This window comes from Oncorhynchus gorbuscha, linkage group LG05 (assembly GCF_021184085.1).
Source record: "Oncorhynchus gorbuscha isolate QuinsamMale2020 ecotype Even-year linkage group LG05, OgorEven_v1.0, whole genome shotgun sequence".
NCBI classification, from domain to species: Eukaryota; Metazoa; Chordata; class Actinopteri; order Salmoniformes; family Salmonidae; genus Oncorhynchus; species Oncorhynchus gorbuscha.
This window is the reverse complement of record NC_060177.1, coordinates 18,600,853-18,615,898: the sequence shown is the minus strand read 5'-3', so window position 1 is coordinate 18,615,898 and position 15,046 is coordinate 18,600,853. Positions and strand designations below refer to the sequence as shown.

General features: G+C 39.1%; 1 protein-coding gene across 4 annotated transcripts; it reads right to left on the bottom strand.

Annotated features, from left to right (window-relative positions):
• Positions 1–297: 297 nt before the first annotated feature.
• On the bottom strand, positions 298–4,850 carry LOC124035024 (calcitonin-1). 4 transcript variants are annotated; one of them, XM_046348422.1, is made up of 5 exons: positions 4,060–4,245; positions 3,867–3,957; positions 3,029–3,163; positions 1,214–1,411; positions 298–946 (listed from the first exon to the last, which is right to left on the bottom strand). In XM_046348422.1, the coding sequence occupies exons 1-4, from the start codon at positions 4,106–4,108 to the stop codon at positions 1,240–1,242; spliced, it is 447 nt and encodes a 148-aa protein (XP_046204378.1). In that variant the 5' UTR covers positions 4,109–4,245; the 3' UTR covers positions 298–946; positions 1,214–1,239. The 4 variants fall into 4 exon arrangements, with proteins under 4 accessions (XP_046204378.1, XP_046204379.1, XP_046204380.1 ...); XM_046348423.1 differs by lacking the exons at positions 298–946; positions 1,214–1,411; positions 4,060–4,245 and adding exons at positions 1,429–2,314; positions 4,680–4,850; XM_046348424.1 differs by lacking the exons at positions 298–946; positions 1,214–1,411 and adding an exon at positions 1,429–2,314 and having other exon boundaries at positions 4,133–4,210.
• Positions 4,851–15,046: the final 10,196 nt, after the last annotated feature.

The following is a 15,046-nucleotide window of genomic DNA, read 5'->3' as shown; positions in this document are numbered from 1 at the left end:
TAAGACACACACAAGCTTTAGTCTGAAGGTAACCCAATACCAGGGTGTAAAAATGGCAAAGTGTGCCACTAATAACATGCCCAGATTCCCAGATATAGGACAGTCACTTCAAAACCTTATTCCTTATTATTTATTTTTTGACTGTCTGTTTTGTCATATACAAATGTGGCATTCAATGTATTTCTATGGGCTATAGCAGTAAAGACCAAATTCTATGTTTCACCAAATTCTTTAAAAAAAGAAAATATATTTTTTTATACCTAGAGACTCCTAAAATTCAAAATCAAATGGCTAAATGATCCATTTTATGACCATCTTAAAACAATTCCATATGTTAGCTTAGTAGATATTGTGATCTAAGGGCTTAGATAGATCATTGCAGAATAAAACAAGTACACCGACCCATATGTATCTAAAATACATTTTAATCTTGCTTAGATTCACAATTGTTACAATATTTAGATTCTTCTCTCTCTTTCCTTTCACTCTTTAAACATACTGTACAATTAATGAAACGTGAAGAAGTGGTCTACATCAAGGCACAAGACACAGCCATGGTCAGGGAAGCTTGTGGGGGCGGAGCTTGATGTAGTCTCCGCCCCCCTGCAGTGTGCTGCTGACACAGGAGCGAGGAGGGGTGGGGAGTCAGAGTCAAACTGTACATGTGCTCTAGGCCAAAATGGGACAGAACCAACTGGCTTGTACAGGGTAATGATCTGGTGAAAATTGACATAACAGAAGTTAGTTCTTTAATTTTTGTTGCAATCTCCTCATGGTTATAGAGCAAAAATGAATATCGGTAACACAGAGTATGCAAGAGGTATGCAGGAAATCAGTTCTGTAGTTTGAAGGTTGTTTTTTAAAAACAGTGAAGCGTTGTCATTCCCAGATGTCTGTAGTTGGTTCAGGACAGGATGTACTGTTGTCTCACTAAAGGGCTCATACTCTGCAGGGAGAGAAAATGGAAGGAAATTACTGTTTATCCTCCTTTCTACTGAACTCTAACTCCCAACTTGTATTCATCCATAAGACATAGACCCAATTTGAAGGCCGGCAAAGTTACAAAGAGACTGTCTGAAGAGTACTGAAGTAGAATAGATGTGGAAAGACAGAGGCTGGGGAAAGAGCATTAGAGATACAGTAGAGACAGACAGAGGTTGACAGTTAGAGGCACAGCAGTGGGAAGAGAGAGGAGTGTAGAATGTTGTTATACCAAATCCCTGAGGCCTGTTGACACATTCACATAGGTGCTGTCATGGGGCTGTCTCTCCTTCGTCGTCCGAACGCCTTGGCGCCCACGTTGGTGGGGACGAAGTTACTGTTGCCCATTCCTCCTGATCTGTTCAGGAAGTCAGCCAGGCGGTGGGTGACACATGTGGCAGTATTGCACGCACGCTTCTGTGCTGTAACGCTGCTTTTAGGAAGAGAAAGGACTGGTCATACAAACCTCTCCTAAATTCAGGATTTATTACAAAGGTACAAAATGTATGAATTACAATAAAAAGAACAAAGGTAATAAATTACTGTTTGCTGGAGAAAATGTATAATATATATCATGAAATTGAAAATAAAGACATTCAGAGATCTAAACAATTAGTTATTCAACTTACCTCAAATGTATTGTGAATTTACGTTTACATAGCAAATAAACTGTGGCTTATATTGTTCACACTGTTGTGAACTATTAAAGATGTTAAAAGGCTTTGTTTCACTTGAATAATTAAGAAGGAAAATATGTTCTGGCATAAAAAAATATGTTTATTAAACAAGAACCCAAGTCACGGTTGAAAGAAGCATTGATTAAGATGTTTGTTTTGATTAAAACTTTTAAATATTGTGAATGATCTGTATAGTAAAGGGATATCATACACCTTAAGATAGGGAAGTGAATCTAAACCATTATTCACTTTATAAATCTAAAGGATTGGACTCTGGTTTGTACTTATATATTTTATTCTCTGTCAAAAAAGGGGATTTTAACAAAAGAAAAAGAGAGCAGGGACATTGCGGGACATCAAGGTTTCTCTGCAGTCGGTCAAGCAAGATTCACATGCATCAGCAATCATCAGGCTAGGCTGGAACAGAGGGGTCAGGTTAACTAGGGCTGATGGAGGGGAGGACCGCTCAGATTCCATCATATGAGTCTCCATAGCTTGCATAGCGGTTGCTCTCAGGCAAGCTGCGTTTCTTGCCAGGCGTGCCACTTCCCGTGTTGGTGCGGGGGTACGTCTGCAATTTGTGCAGCTCTTGTGACAGTTTGCCCAGCACACAGGTGCTGAGGTTGGAGCAACGCTTGGACATGGGTCTATCCAGGCTGTTAGAGAGAGAGACAAACATGCAGAAACAGGCTCATAGTAACCATGGCATGCAGATGCATCCTGCTGTTATCCACATGCTACAGTAATAACACTGTATTCCAACATCATGCATTTTAAAGTCAGTTTTTACTTGCATTTATATAAAAATAACAGTTTAAAGCCATGCTATCAAGTCCAACACAGGCAATTGAAAATAGTCTATAGCTATAATGACCTCAGTTACTTGGTCTCATGCGGCAATCCTGCTTATAGCGTCGTAGTTAAATTATAACAAACAGCACAACTGCTGTCATGCGTCCCATTTCTCTTGCACTAATTCCCATGCTTTCTTCCATTCTTTAGGGTTATTTATCATTTAGCATTCCGCAACAGGCTTTCTCATAAACAATGCTTAAATAATGAATACATTAAAATGAAGTGTTCCAAAAACCCATGCATAGATAAACACAGAGAATATATGCTTTAACTCTAGATCTCCCTGTTGATGGTTGGGCGATGTCCATACCTCTGTGTCTTTAATAAATACCCATAGCTCTGACTGCTATAGGAGGCAGCAAAGGACTGGCCACATATTAGACATTTGGGGTTATATGTTTTCCTGAATAATAGGAACATGCGTCATCCATATAGTATACACCAAGTAAACCTAGAGAAAATGAAAATGAATGTTATTAAAAACAAGTTGTGGAGATGAGGAGAACTGTACCTACCTATTTCCTTCATTGGCTTGTTGCTCCAGTTCCTCTGAAGTCATTTGAACAAACTCCTTGACGATGGCGTTGAGTAGCCTTCGGGCTTCATAGTCAGTTAGCGTGACTTGGTCTGTCATGGACTCTAAACCAGTTCTGAAAACACATAGGCAATTAGGTTGATCACTTGATGAACTGCACCAGCATTGGGTTAAACATAGTATGACGTAGGTTATGTGAGTTTGCTCCAGCTAAAAGCCATTGACTCCTGCTTTAAGGGATACGAGCCAAACTCAAAACAATCTGCTAAAAGTGTTCCTTTTAGAAAGCTGACAGGTAGCCAACTTAGAGCTTTATGACTAAATCAATATTGTAGTAAGAACGGTGACCAGGGTCTCTCTATCTGGAATATTGAACACCCATGCATTCTACAACCATTTGGAAATATTCTACATGCAATAGCAATCATCTTAGCCTATTGCTGTGGCATTACGTTGGATTGTTTCCAGATGGATAGAAGTGGTTAGGAGGTTATACATAGAATGGCTTCATGAGTCACCGGATTGATTAGATTACCATATCGTAATCCAATTGGATCATTTTACTGAAAAGAGGGCATTTAATGTAACGTAATGTATGGATTTCTGTAATCACATCGTGTTATCTGAAAACATAATCATCTAAATTAGCATACATAAGATTTATGTGGCTGCCAAGATACCTCTTTAGAAAATTATCAATGAAATAACAGATGGCGTTTCCTTTTGGGATTGCTACAAATGAACATCTCTGTCGTCTATACATACATTTCAGTGACTGACTGGACATTACAGTGTATATAACGTGCTTTGATCCTCACCTGGCTGGAGCTGCATGTGAACTGTACATCTGACAAGTGACCAGGAAATAGGTCATGAGGAGGGCAGAGAGCTTCATCATAACCATGGTCCCTGTGGTAAAACACATTACATCCACAACCACAGAAACTTGGCTTTAAAAACATTCACATTTCTCTCAAAGCAGAATGAAATAAGCATTTCAGCAAAACAAACATTTTTGTATGTCGCTACACATGATGTATCGCATGTAAGCTCCATCCATCTCAGTTTCAGTTCAGTTTCTCACTGTTCTACTGGGAGTGAAGAAGCTGCCCATCTCACTCTCCCTGTCCCAATGCATTCTCTTCCCTTCTGCGATGAGACAGTCCTACCAAAGTTCCTAGTTCCCTGCTATCAGAGTGAGCCATCTAGTCTCAGTGCTCCCCTCTAACTGAAGAGAAGAGCTGGGCTTGGAGACGCAGTACCAGACATTGAAGAGGAAGGCATTAGTGATACTATCTAGATTGGGAGTTAGAGCCCCAGCCAGCCAGACAGTGGCTCCCACAGGAGCCCATGCATTAGTGGAATGAGCTGTAGTCCAACCCCAGCTGTAGTTTAAACTCACAATCACATCATCTACCCTTGAAAAGCCATCTGAACTGCATTTCTCAGCAGCATCTCACAGAGGGTCAACGGCCTAGGCAAAGTTTATGCCATCTCATTCTGTCCCCTCTATCATCACTGGAACACTCTGCACATTTAACAGAATATCTAATAGCCACAGAAATGACATCCCATCCATGCTAACCCAATGCATCATGTACACAGAAAAGTGGTTGAAATTCTCTGCTTACCGTGATTGGTTGTTTTCGTGGACGAAGATGGAATGAGTTGAGGTACTTCAAGCTTTAGAACAACTTATGAATCTGTTGCACCCTGCTACAATGTCCTGTCTTATATATCTACCACTTGGGTTTCTGTACTGACCAAGAAGTTGTTTAATTATCTAATTTTAGCCAATCAGAGCATTCAGCCCCATCCACTAGCCAATCAGGTACCGTCCAGCGGTTACGAGAAACCAGTAAAGACGATAGAACACAAATGACGTCATCGTTCTGTCACAAAATGCTCCATTCACAAAAATCTGCCAGTCATTTGCACCATTTGATATCATAATTTCCATTGAGGACAGGGCCAAATCAGACTGGCAGATACTGAAATCATCCCAGAATAGTTCTAAATATTTTAAAGGTCCCAACAATGTTCCATTGCTTTATGTTTTTGAGGAATCCAGAGAATAAGACATCCCTTGTTGGACTTGCTGGCAGAGCCACCTACTGTACAAACAGACACATTGCAGCTTTCCAACTCTTGAGACACATTTGTTGTGTTTGTTTCAATGTCAAAGAATGAGACTGGGAACACTACTACACCGTGCTTTGTTTTCCCAACTCCAGTCCCCCAGTTAACAAACAGCACACATTTTTGTTGTAGCCCTGGACAAAAACACCTGATTCAACTTTAGTTGACAAGTAGAATCAGGTGTGCTTGTCCTGGGCCACAACAAAAATATATACTGTTGGGGATACTCGAGGACTGGAGATGGGAAACGCTGTACTACAGAATTATCAGCCAATGATCATGTGTTGTTATATTCATTTAAAATATACATGTTTGGGTTATTTGATAACAACTGTTATAATATTTTAATTGCTGATATTGAAACATAATTGTTGAGTTGGTCAGGCTGCTTAATTTTGATTACCAGAATTAGAAGATTATCAGAATATACAGCATTCTTAGGGCTTTTCTACATCCAAAAATGGATGACATGTGTAACATTTTAGACATTATAAATTCAAAGATGTTGGCAGTTTAAAATAGCTCTGTGAAATGCTTGGACATTAGTCTTGTGGTATTTTTTGGAACAATGACATAGTTAATACTTCATATTCCATAATCAATTCCCATCCCCTTCTCCATACATTACACTACTGACTCCTCATTGAACTGCTCTTTTCAGGGAATCGATGGTGTGGCTGACAATAGTCGGCCCAATTTCTCAGACCCAATTACAGAGCTGTTGGTCTCTGGGCATCATCTTGTTCCCCTTACTTTACATTATTGGGTAAGGTATCGTAAAGCATCCTGCCCAAGAGTCTTCTTTTGCGTCACGGAGGAACCCCATTAGTGTGGATGAGGCTTTTAGTGCTATTGAACAGAGTGCCGGACCTATGACGGAGCCACTAAATCAGGGAAATTGGACAGAGCCAGGGTCCACCCCCCTCGGTGCTCCCGGAGACAGCGGAAACTGCGGTTGTGTAGGCGTACAGGCTTGCCTGACTATAATGAATTGCCACTCCAGAATAAAGGCCTAACTATATGTGAACAGATGCAGCATGACCACATATCTATGGATCATCTCAGTCCCTACCTCAACTTTCTGTTCCTCGTTTCTAACATTCAATACAGTAACCTTTCCAATCTATTTTGGTCAGAGTACCTCACGGTGCATCAACCTGGAGTAAGTTATATCAGGAGACAGATAATCATTGTCTTATCTGAACAGAGAGGGAGGGAACACTGACATGTGACATGATGCACTGTACTGTAAATAAGCTTAGCTGTATCTATTTAAAGGGTGTTGAGATGACAGAAACACACTCATTATGCCTCCCAAATCAATACCACACCATGGTATTGGAATACAATGTCAATGCCAATATAGGAAAGATAATTTCAATGTCAAATAATGAGACTGTATCATACGTGTCTGAATGCAAACATTAATGGCACTCAATGCATACTGTAGGGCAGGCGAAGCATCTACAAAAAGTAGGGAATTGACAATGTTTGATTACATGGAATAAAGACTGGAGACTGACACAAGCTTCCGCCACTTGATGCTCTCCATGGAAGGTTTGACCACCTGGAGACTGTCTTGACACAGGGATTACAGACTTAAACATGTACACTTGACCTGGCTGTCCTGTCAGGGCTTCGCTAGGGAATTGGATGGATGTTATCAAGAATCCACTTTGAAATGCAACTTACCTCATCTCTGGCGGAAGCAACAAAGTTTGCACTGTGCATCCGGGGCTGGGACATTAAGGAAATGAGATGTAATCACAGAGCCTAGGTTACCCATCAATCAGAGCTCTTCTGTTCGGTGTGATCACACTGCAGGATACTGCCACCTCTCTGACCTGGCCTGGCCATGGCAGCTCTCTCTGCATGGGGCTGGGCAGGCTCTTCTCTCCTGTGGCATAATGAGGAGAACCCAGTTAAATGCCGGTGCTAAAATTATACTTGTGAGAACCAAACAGCAGATTTTTTATATTTGTATTAATAATATTTAGATTTATGAAATTACATTATTGTTTGTGTCATTGTGAGTCATGGGTGCATAGTCCTATGGGAGTAGCTGACTAGAGCTGGGTTGTGCACAATAGAAGACAATAGAAGTCAATAGAAGAATAGAAGAACAGAAGAATATAATATAACAGATGACAATAGAAGACAACATAATATAACAGAAGACATTATACAACGGGTGGGCCTAATCCTGAATGCTGATTGGTTAAAACCGTATTACAGCCAGTGTCTATTTCACAAGTTACCACCCGCTAAATCTATAACGTTAACTATTTACTCGGTTCCATCTGACTGCACAATCCACTGTCTTATCAGCCCAGCCAAGCAATTTATAAACTTGATCTCCACTATAAAAAGCATCTAGACATTTTCTCATATTTCTTTTAGACTAACATTTAGTTTTCAACAGCGGAGAGTTGTATAAATCTTGCTGTCTGTCTCTCCAATATTTGCAATATTGTTTCAATATTCAAATTTGTTTATTACTATTGCACAGCAAATGCAGCTACTGTGCTGTTATTCGACTGGTAGCGTCTTTAGCGACGAAACCGATAGAACAAAAGACGGCTTGGGGAGCAACCCTAGATTTGTGTAGTGACTATATCTTGTGGAAGCATGAACTTGTATTAAAATATAAGCCAGTGTTTGGAGGATATATTGGCACTGGTGTTCGGCAAACAGTGCCAATATATCGACCAAACACCTGCTTCAAGGGCCAATATATCCTCGCTAGGGATAATCACACTTATAAACCTATGACATTCAAATAATTATTATTATTTATTTATTCATACTACTTCATCCTTCCCCAAGATATAGTCCCGACACAAATCTAGGGTTGCTACCCAAGCCGGCTGGTTGTTCGGTCTATTGGTTCGGTTGCCTGAGATCTGACGCAAGCTTTCAGTGTTTTTGTTCAGTATCTATGGAGTGACCCAGTAGTTTGTTCCATTGCCATTCTGGCTGGCAACGTTCTTATCCCTTGCTTGCTAGCTAGACAACTACGGCTAACTTACAGTCACGTCAAAAATAATAACAACAGTAGCTGCATTTGCATTTGTTTAAGCTCTTTTCAAGTTAAATTTATTTGGATACATCCATAACACTGAGCTAATGAGGCGTGATTTCGCTTGACATGTTAGCCAACAACACAGCTAACACAATCACTTCAAGCACTGAAGCTGTAAAGACCGCAAATTAGCTGCACTTTGTTTAGTTTCACCTATTTTCAATTAACATTTATTTGTATATATCCATAAAAATGATGCCAGCTGATTCCTGATTTCGACTGGCTGAGAAACGCTGACTACCTGTCTCCTCCCGACCCCAACACGTTCATTACTATGGGACAGCTGGAGATTGAATTTGAATATTTAAACAATGTTGCAAGACAGTAAGGTTTATAGAAATCTATGCTGTTGAAAACTAAATGATGGTCTAAAAGAAATGTGAGATAATGTCTAGATGCTTTTTATAGTGGATATCAAGTTTATAACTTGCCTGGCTGGGCTGAAGAGACAGCGGATTGTACAGTCAGATGTAACAGAGTAAATAGGCATTTGAATGTCATAGGTTTATTGGTAACTTATGGAATAGACACTGGCTGGAATGCGCTTTTAACCAATCAGTATTCAGGATTAGACCCACCATTGTATAAGTGTGATTATAAACTGGTTGGTTCGAGCCTGAATGCTGATTGGCTGAAAGCTGTGGTATATCAGACCGTATACCATTGGTATGACAAAACATTTATTTTTACTGCTCTAATTACACTGGTAACCAGTTTTTAATATCAATAAGGCACCTCAGGGTTTTGTGATAAACGGCCAATATATCACGGCTAAGGGCTGTGTCCTATCACTCTGTTTTTCGTTGTGCATAAGAACAGCCCTTAGCAGTAGTATATTGGCCATATACCACACCCTCTCTGGCCTTATTGCTTAATTATAAATTGGGTGGTTCGAGCCCTGAATGCTGATTAGCTGACAGCTGTGGTATATCAGACTGTATACCAGGGGATGACAAAACCTTTATTTTTACTGCTAATTACGTTGGTAACCCGTTTATAATAGCAATAAGGCACCTCGGGGGTTTGTGGTATATCAAATCAAATTAAATGTTATTTGTCACATACAAGTGTTTAGCAGATGTTATTGCGGGTGTAGCGAAATGCTTGTAGTGTGGTACATGGCCAATATAACACAGCTAAGGGCTGTATCTAGGCCCCCTGCGTTGCGTCGCACTTAAGAACAGTCCTTAGCTGTGGTATATTGGCCACATACCACACCTCCCCGTGCCTCATTGCTTAAATAGATAACAATGACAAGTAATCTGGAGAAAACGATCTCAGAATGAGTTTCTGTTTTACACCTAAGTAGCTGCAGTAAATGACCAAATTTAAGGTTGCTGATGTATATAATGGTCGATGAGGTTATATTTAAAAATCTGTTAAAAAGAAGCTTGAACAAAACTTGTCAACATACTTGACGTTGTGCCTACAGTATTCAAGTAGTAAGGCTGATTTCCAGTAAACACAAGGTCTGTTGGTCTGCCCTTCCCAACACAGTCACAAGTGGACATTTCCATTCAACTGTGAGAACAACTTAATTCAATGATGTCTTTGATTGATGTGTAAAATGCTTCCTGGACAGTTTGTTGTATCTGAGGGGCTGGCAGGAAGGAGAAAAGCAGTTCCTTGAATGTCCTCATTAAGTAGCGATAACAAATCCAAATCATTGGGCGAGGTCTGGGGAGACCAGTTTGCTACATTTGGAGAAAAAATAAGCATCTCTGCCAGCTGCCTCAGCAAGAAGGAATGTCTGGCTGGGTAAACAGACATCACTGGTACTAATGAGGAGCAAGTCACCACACACTGAGTGGACAGGCAGTCGATACAGAGAACCTCCAGAATCAACGGGCACACTATTATTTGATCCAGATTTGGGCCCATATTCATAAAGCTGGCATGCTTTATGAATATGAGCCCAAATCTGGATCAAAGTGTCGGTATTGACATAGACAGGAGGTACCGGATTCTGGATCGGCACTCCTGTCTATGAGATGCTTTATAAATACAGGCCCAGATCTGTGTTTAGGTGTGTGATTAGTGAACAGGCACAGCTTAATTAATGATCCCATGTTTAATTTCGGCCAGTAGCCTATGGACAGAGCATAAAGGTGAGTCAAATCAAACCAGGTCCACTACAAGCTGGAAGAGGAAAGTTTGTGTAGCATAATGCATGAGAGGACAACTCTATAAGAGGGTTTCAATTATTCCCATGCTATGATGACTGTGAAAACCCTGAACCAGTCCTGACCAGTCCTGTCCTGTCTGATGCCACCAGGGAGTGATGTTCTGAATCCACCTCAGACACTGTGCTTCTTTACAAATGGCACCATTATTCCCTATATAGTGCACTACTTTTAACCAGAGCCCTGCTCAAAAGTAGTGCACTATAATAGGAATAGGGTGCTATTTGGGATGTAGCCTGTGTTTCCTTTAGCCATCACAATAGCGCCATGGTGGTTGCAGGAAGGTTTTCGTATATGTTCAGACCCTTTCACAACCTCTACTGCTATCTGCAGGGCCTAAGACACACTACTGGAGAAATGTGTGGTATTTCATTGAAATGGCTGAGTAGGCTTTCCTTCCACACCCCAACGTGACCTGTTGGAGACTTGCAATGGTGCAAAAAGTACCCAATTGTCATACTTGAGTAAAAGTAAAGATACCTTCATAGAAAGTTACTCAAGTAAAAGTGAAAGTCACCCAGTAAAATACTACTTGAGTAAGTATTAATAGTTATTGTAATTGCACAAATATACTTACTCTCAAAAGTAGAAGTAAAAGTATAAATAATTTCAAATTCCTTATATTAAGCAAAGCAGACGGCACCATTATTAAATGTATTTTTAAATGTACGGATACCCGGGGGGATAGCCAACACTCACACATTATTTACGAAAGATACATTGGTGTTTAGTGAGTCCGCCAGACCATAGGCAGTAGGGATGACCACATGTTCTCTTGATAAGTGGGTGAATTAGTGTCACGGTTTTCATATGGTGAAGGAGAGTCAAACTGCAGCGTGTATATTGCGATCCATGTTTATCAAACAACGTAAACACGAATAAACACGAATAAACACGAATAAACACGAATAAACACGAATAAACACGAATAAACACGAAACGAAAACAGCCTGTACTTGTGTCAACTAACACATCACAAGGCCATCAAGACACTCAGGACAATCACCCACAATACAACCAAAGAATATGGCTGCCTAAATATGGTTCCCAATCAGAGACAACGATAAACACCTGCCTCTGATTGAGAACCACTTCAGACAGCCATAGACTTACCTAGAACACCCCACTAAGCTACAATCCCTCTATCTACACACCACTTACAAAAACCCATGTCACACCCTGGCCTGACCAAATACATGAAGAAAAACACAAAATACTACGACCAGGGCGTGACAATTAGAAAAATGTTCTGTCCTGCAAAGCATTCAAAATGTAACGTGTACTTTTGGTTGTCAGGGAAAATGTATGGGGTAAAAAGTACAGCATTTTCTTTAATAATGTAATGTAGTAAAAGTTGTCAAAAATATAAATAGTAATGTAAACTACAAATACCCAAAACAACTACTTAAGTATTTTTACTTAAATACTATACACCACTGGAGATGTCCTCAGGTTCTCTCGATGCTCCAAAGGGCTGCGACAAGGTTCATTATAGTGCATCGAGCCACTCAGGAGGTTAATGTAGGAAGAAATGTGCCATATAGCATGCGCATTGCTATTGTAATAATTTGTGATTGTTTTACATGATATGACAGAGACATTCTACACATTTGCTTGCAAGTTGCAAGTTGTTTGCTTTAATGACTGACACTAAAGACAGAATGGCACAATTGTAAAGAAAGTGATTGATCTATTTTTGTATCCTACTGATTGTAGGGGGTTCCAACAACACAGTATAGGGAAACGTTTATATCCTAATGCAACAACACAGTATAGGGAAACGTTTATATCCTAATACAACAACACAGTATAGGGAAACGTTTATATCCTAATGCAACAACACAGTATAGGGAAACGTTTATATCCTAATGCAACAACACAGTATAGGGAAACGTTTATATCCTAATGCAACAACACAGTATAGGGAAACGTTTATATCCTAATGCAACAACACAGTATAGGGAAACGTTTATATCCTAATGCAACAACACAGTATAGGGAAACGTTTATATCCTAATGCAACAACACAGTATAGGGAAACGTTTATATCCTAATGCAACAACACAGTATAGGGAAACGTTTATATCCTAATGCAACACAGTATAGGGAAACGTTTATATCCTAATGCAACAACACAATATAGGGAAACGTTTATATCCTAATGCAACAACACAGTATAGGGAAACGTTTATATCCTAATGCAACAACACAGTATAGGGAAACGTTTATATCCTAATGCAACAACACAGTATAGGGAAACGTTTATATCCTAATGCAACAACACAGTATAGGGAAACGTTTATATCCTAATGCAACAACACAGTATAGGGAAACGTTTATATCCTAATACAACAACACAGTATAGGGAAACGTTTATATCCTAATGCAACAACACAGTATAGGGAAACGTTTATATCCTAATGCAACAACACAGTATATGACGAAGTATATATCTTAATGCAACAACACAGTATAGGGAAACGTTTATATCCTAATGCAACAACACAGTATATGACGAAGTATATATCTTAATGCAACAACACAGTATAGGGAAACGTTTATATCCTAATGCAACAACACAGTATAGGGAAACGTTTATATCCTAATGCAACAACACAGTATAGGGAAACGTTTATATCCTAATGCAACAACACAGTATAGGGAAACGTTTATATCCTAATGCAACAACACAGTATAGGGAAACGTTTATATCCTAATGCAACAACACAGTATAGGGAAACGTTTATATCCTAATGCAACAACACAGTATAGGGAAACATTTATATCCTAATGCAACAACACAGTATAGGGAAACGTTTATATCCTAATGCAACAACACAGTATAGGGAAACGTTTATATCCTAATGCAACAACACAGTATAGGGAAACGTTTATATCCTAATGCAACAACACAGTATAGGGAAACGTTTATATCCTAATGCAACAACACAGTATAGGGAAACGTTTATATCCTAATGCAACAACACAGTATAGGGAAACGTTTATATCCTAATGCAACAACACAGTATAGGGAAACGTTTATATCCTAATGCAACAACACAGTATAGGGAAACGTTTATATCCTAATGCAACAACACAGTATAGGGAAACGTTTATATCCTAATACAACAACACAGTATAGGGAAACGTTTATATCCTAATGCAACAACACAGTATAGGGAAACGTTTATATCCTAATACAACAACACAGTATAGGGAAACGTTTATATCCTAATGCAACAACACAGTATAGGGAAACGTTTATATCCTAATGCAACAACACAGTATATGACGAAGTATATATCTTAATGCAACAACACAGTATAGGGAAACGTTTATATCCTAATGCAACAACACAGTATATGACGAAGTATATATCTTAATGCAACAACACAGTATAGGGAAACGTTTATATCCTAATGCAACAACACAGTATAGGGAAACGTTTATATCCTAATGCAACAACACTGTATATGACGAAGTATATATCTTAATGCAACAACACAGTATAGGGTGAAGTTTATATCCTAATGCAACAACACAGTATAGGGTGAACTACAGTATATATCCTAATGCAGACAAGGACATGTTTTACCCCATGACCTAGGTCTTTTAAAATTGTGTTATAGGTTAGGCCTATGTGTTATAACTGTTATAACTGTGTTATATCACATGAATTTGAAATAAATATTGTATTTTATTATTATTCAGCATTAGGCTATGAGTTATAAAAATAGCTCTCTTGAATCAATCAAACATGAACCTTGCTTTGGCTGCACAATGCAATTTGTCTAGATATAAGACACTCACATAGAAAGTATGATATGACAATGGGATCAGCCAATTTGAACTCACGGGGAGACGTAACACAGTAAATAAAAAATCTGTATTTCAAGACACACAAATTAGTATGATATGTTAGGTTTGGTATGGTATCTATTAATTTGCGACTCTCCATCATCCATTTCATATGATATGTTACGAATTACAATTCGTATGATATGTTACGAATTACAATTCGTATGATATGTTACGAATTGCAATGCATGCAATATGTTACGAATTTGCAACACATATGACATGTTATGAATTCCAACTTGTTGTGGATAACTTTAGCTAGGTAGCTAATGCCAACGTTAGGGTTAAGAGTTAGGTTAAAGCTTAGGGTTAAGGGGAAGGGTTAGCTAACATGCTAGTTGAAAAGTAGCTAGAAAGTAGTAAGTAGTTGCAAAGTTGCTAATTATCTACTCTGACTTTTGAGTTTGCCTTAAGTAAAATTCTGGATTATGTAACCATAACAAATGTAATATATCATGCTGTTTTGAGTGTCCCGGGGGTTTCGTTTACTATGATATGTCTAGTCTATGAGACCAAGCTGGATCCGCGATGACGAAATAAAGCTTTTAAACTACCAACTTGATCTGTGTGGTGCCAGCTGGCCGGCAAGTTATGCTGCATGTCAACAAATGGTTAGAAATCATCATTGGGAAATCAAATCCTCAGAAATAGCAGAATCACGATTTGTTGATTGCTAGAATTGATCGAAGGATGATCAAAGTTCATCGATAGTCATTACAGCTAAACTTCCAGCCAA

Coding starts and splice junctions, on each gene's coding strand:
- LOC124035024 (XM_046348421.1), bottom strand. CDS start 4,108: ATGGATGGAGCTTACATGCGATACATCATGTGTAGCGACATACAAAAA. Junction 3,164..3,866: donor TCACATGCAGCTCCAGCCAG/GTGAGGATCAAA, acceptor ATGTGTTTTCAG/AACTGGTTTAGAGTCCATGA. Junction 2,315..3,028: donor CAAGCCAATGAAGGAAATAG/GTAGGTACAGTT, acceptor TCTCTCTAACAG/CCTGGATAGACCCATGTCCA.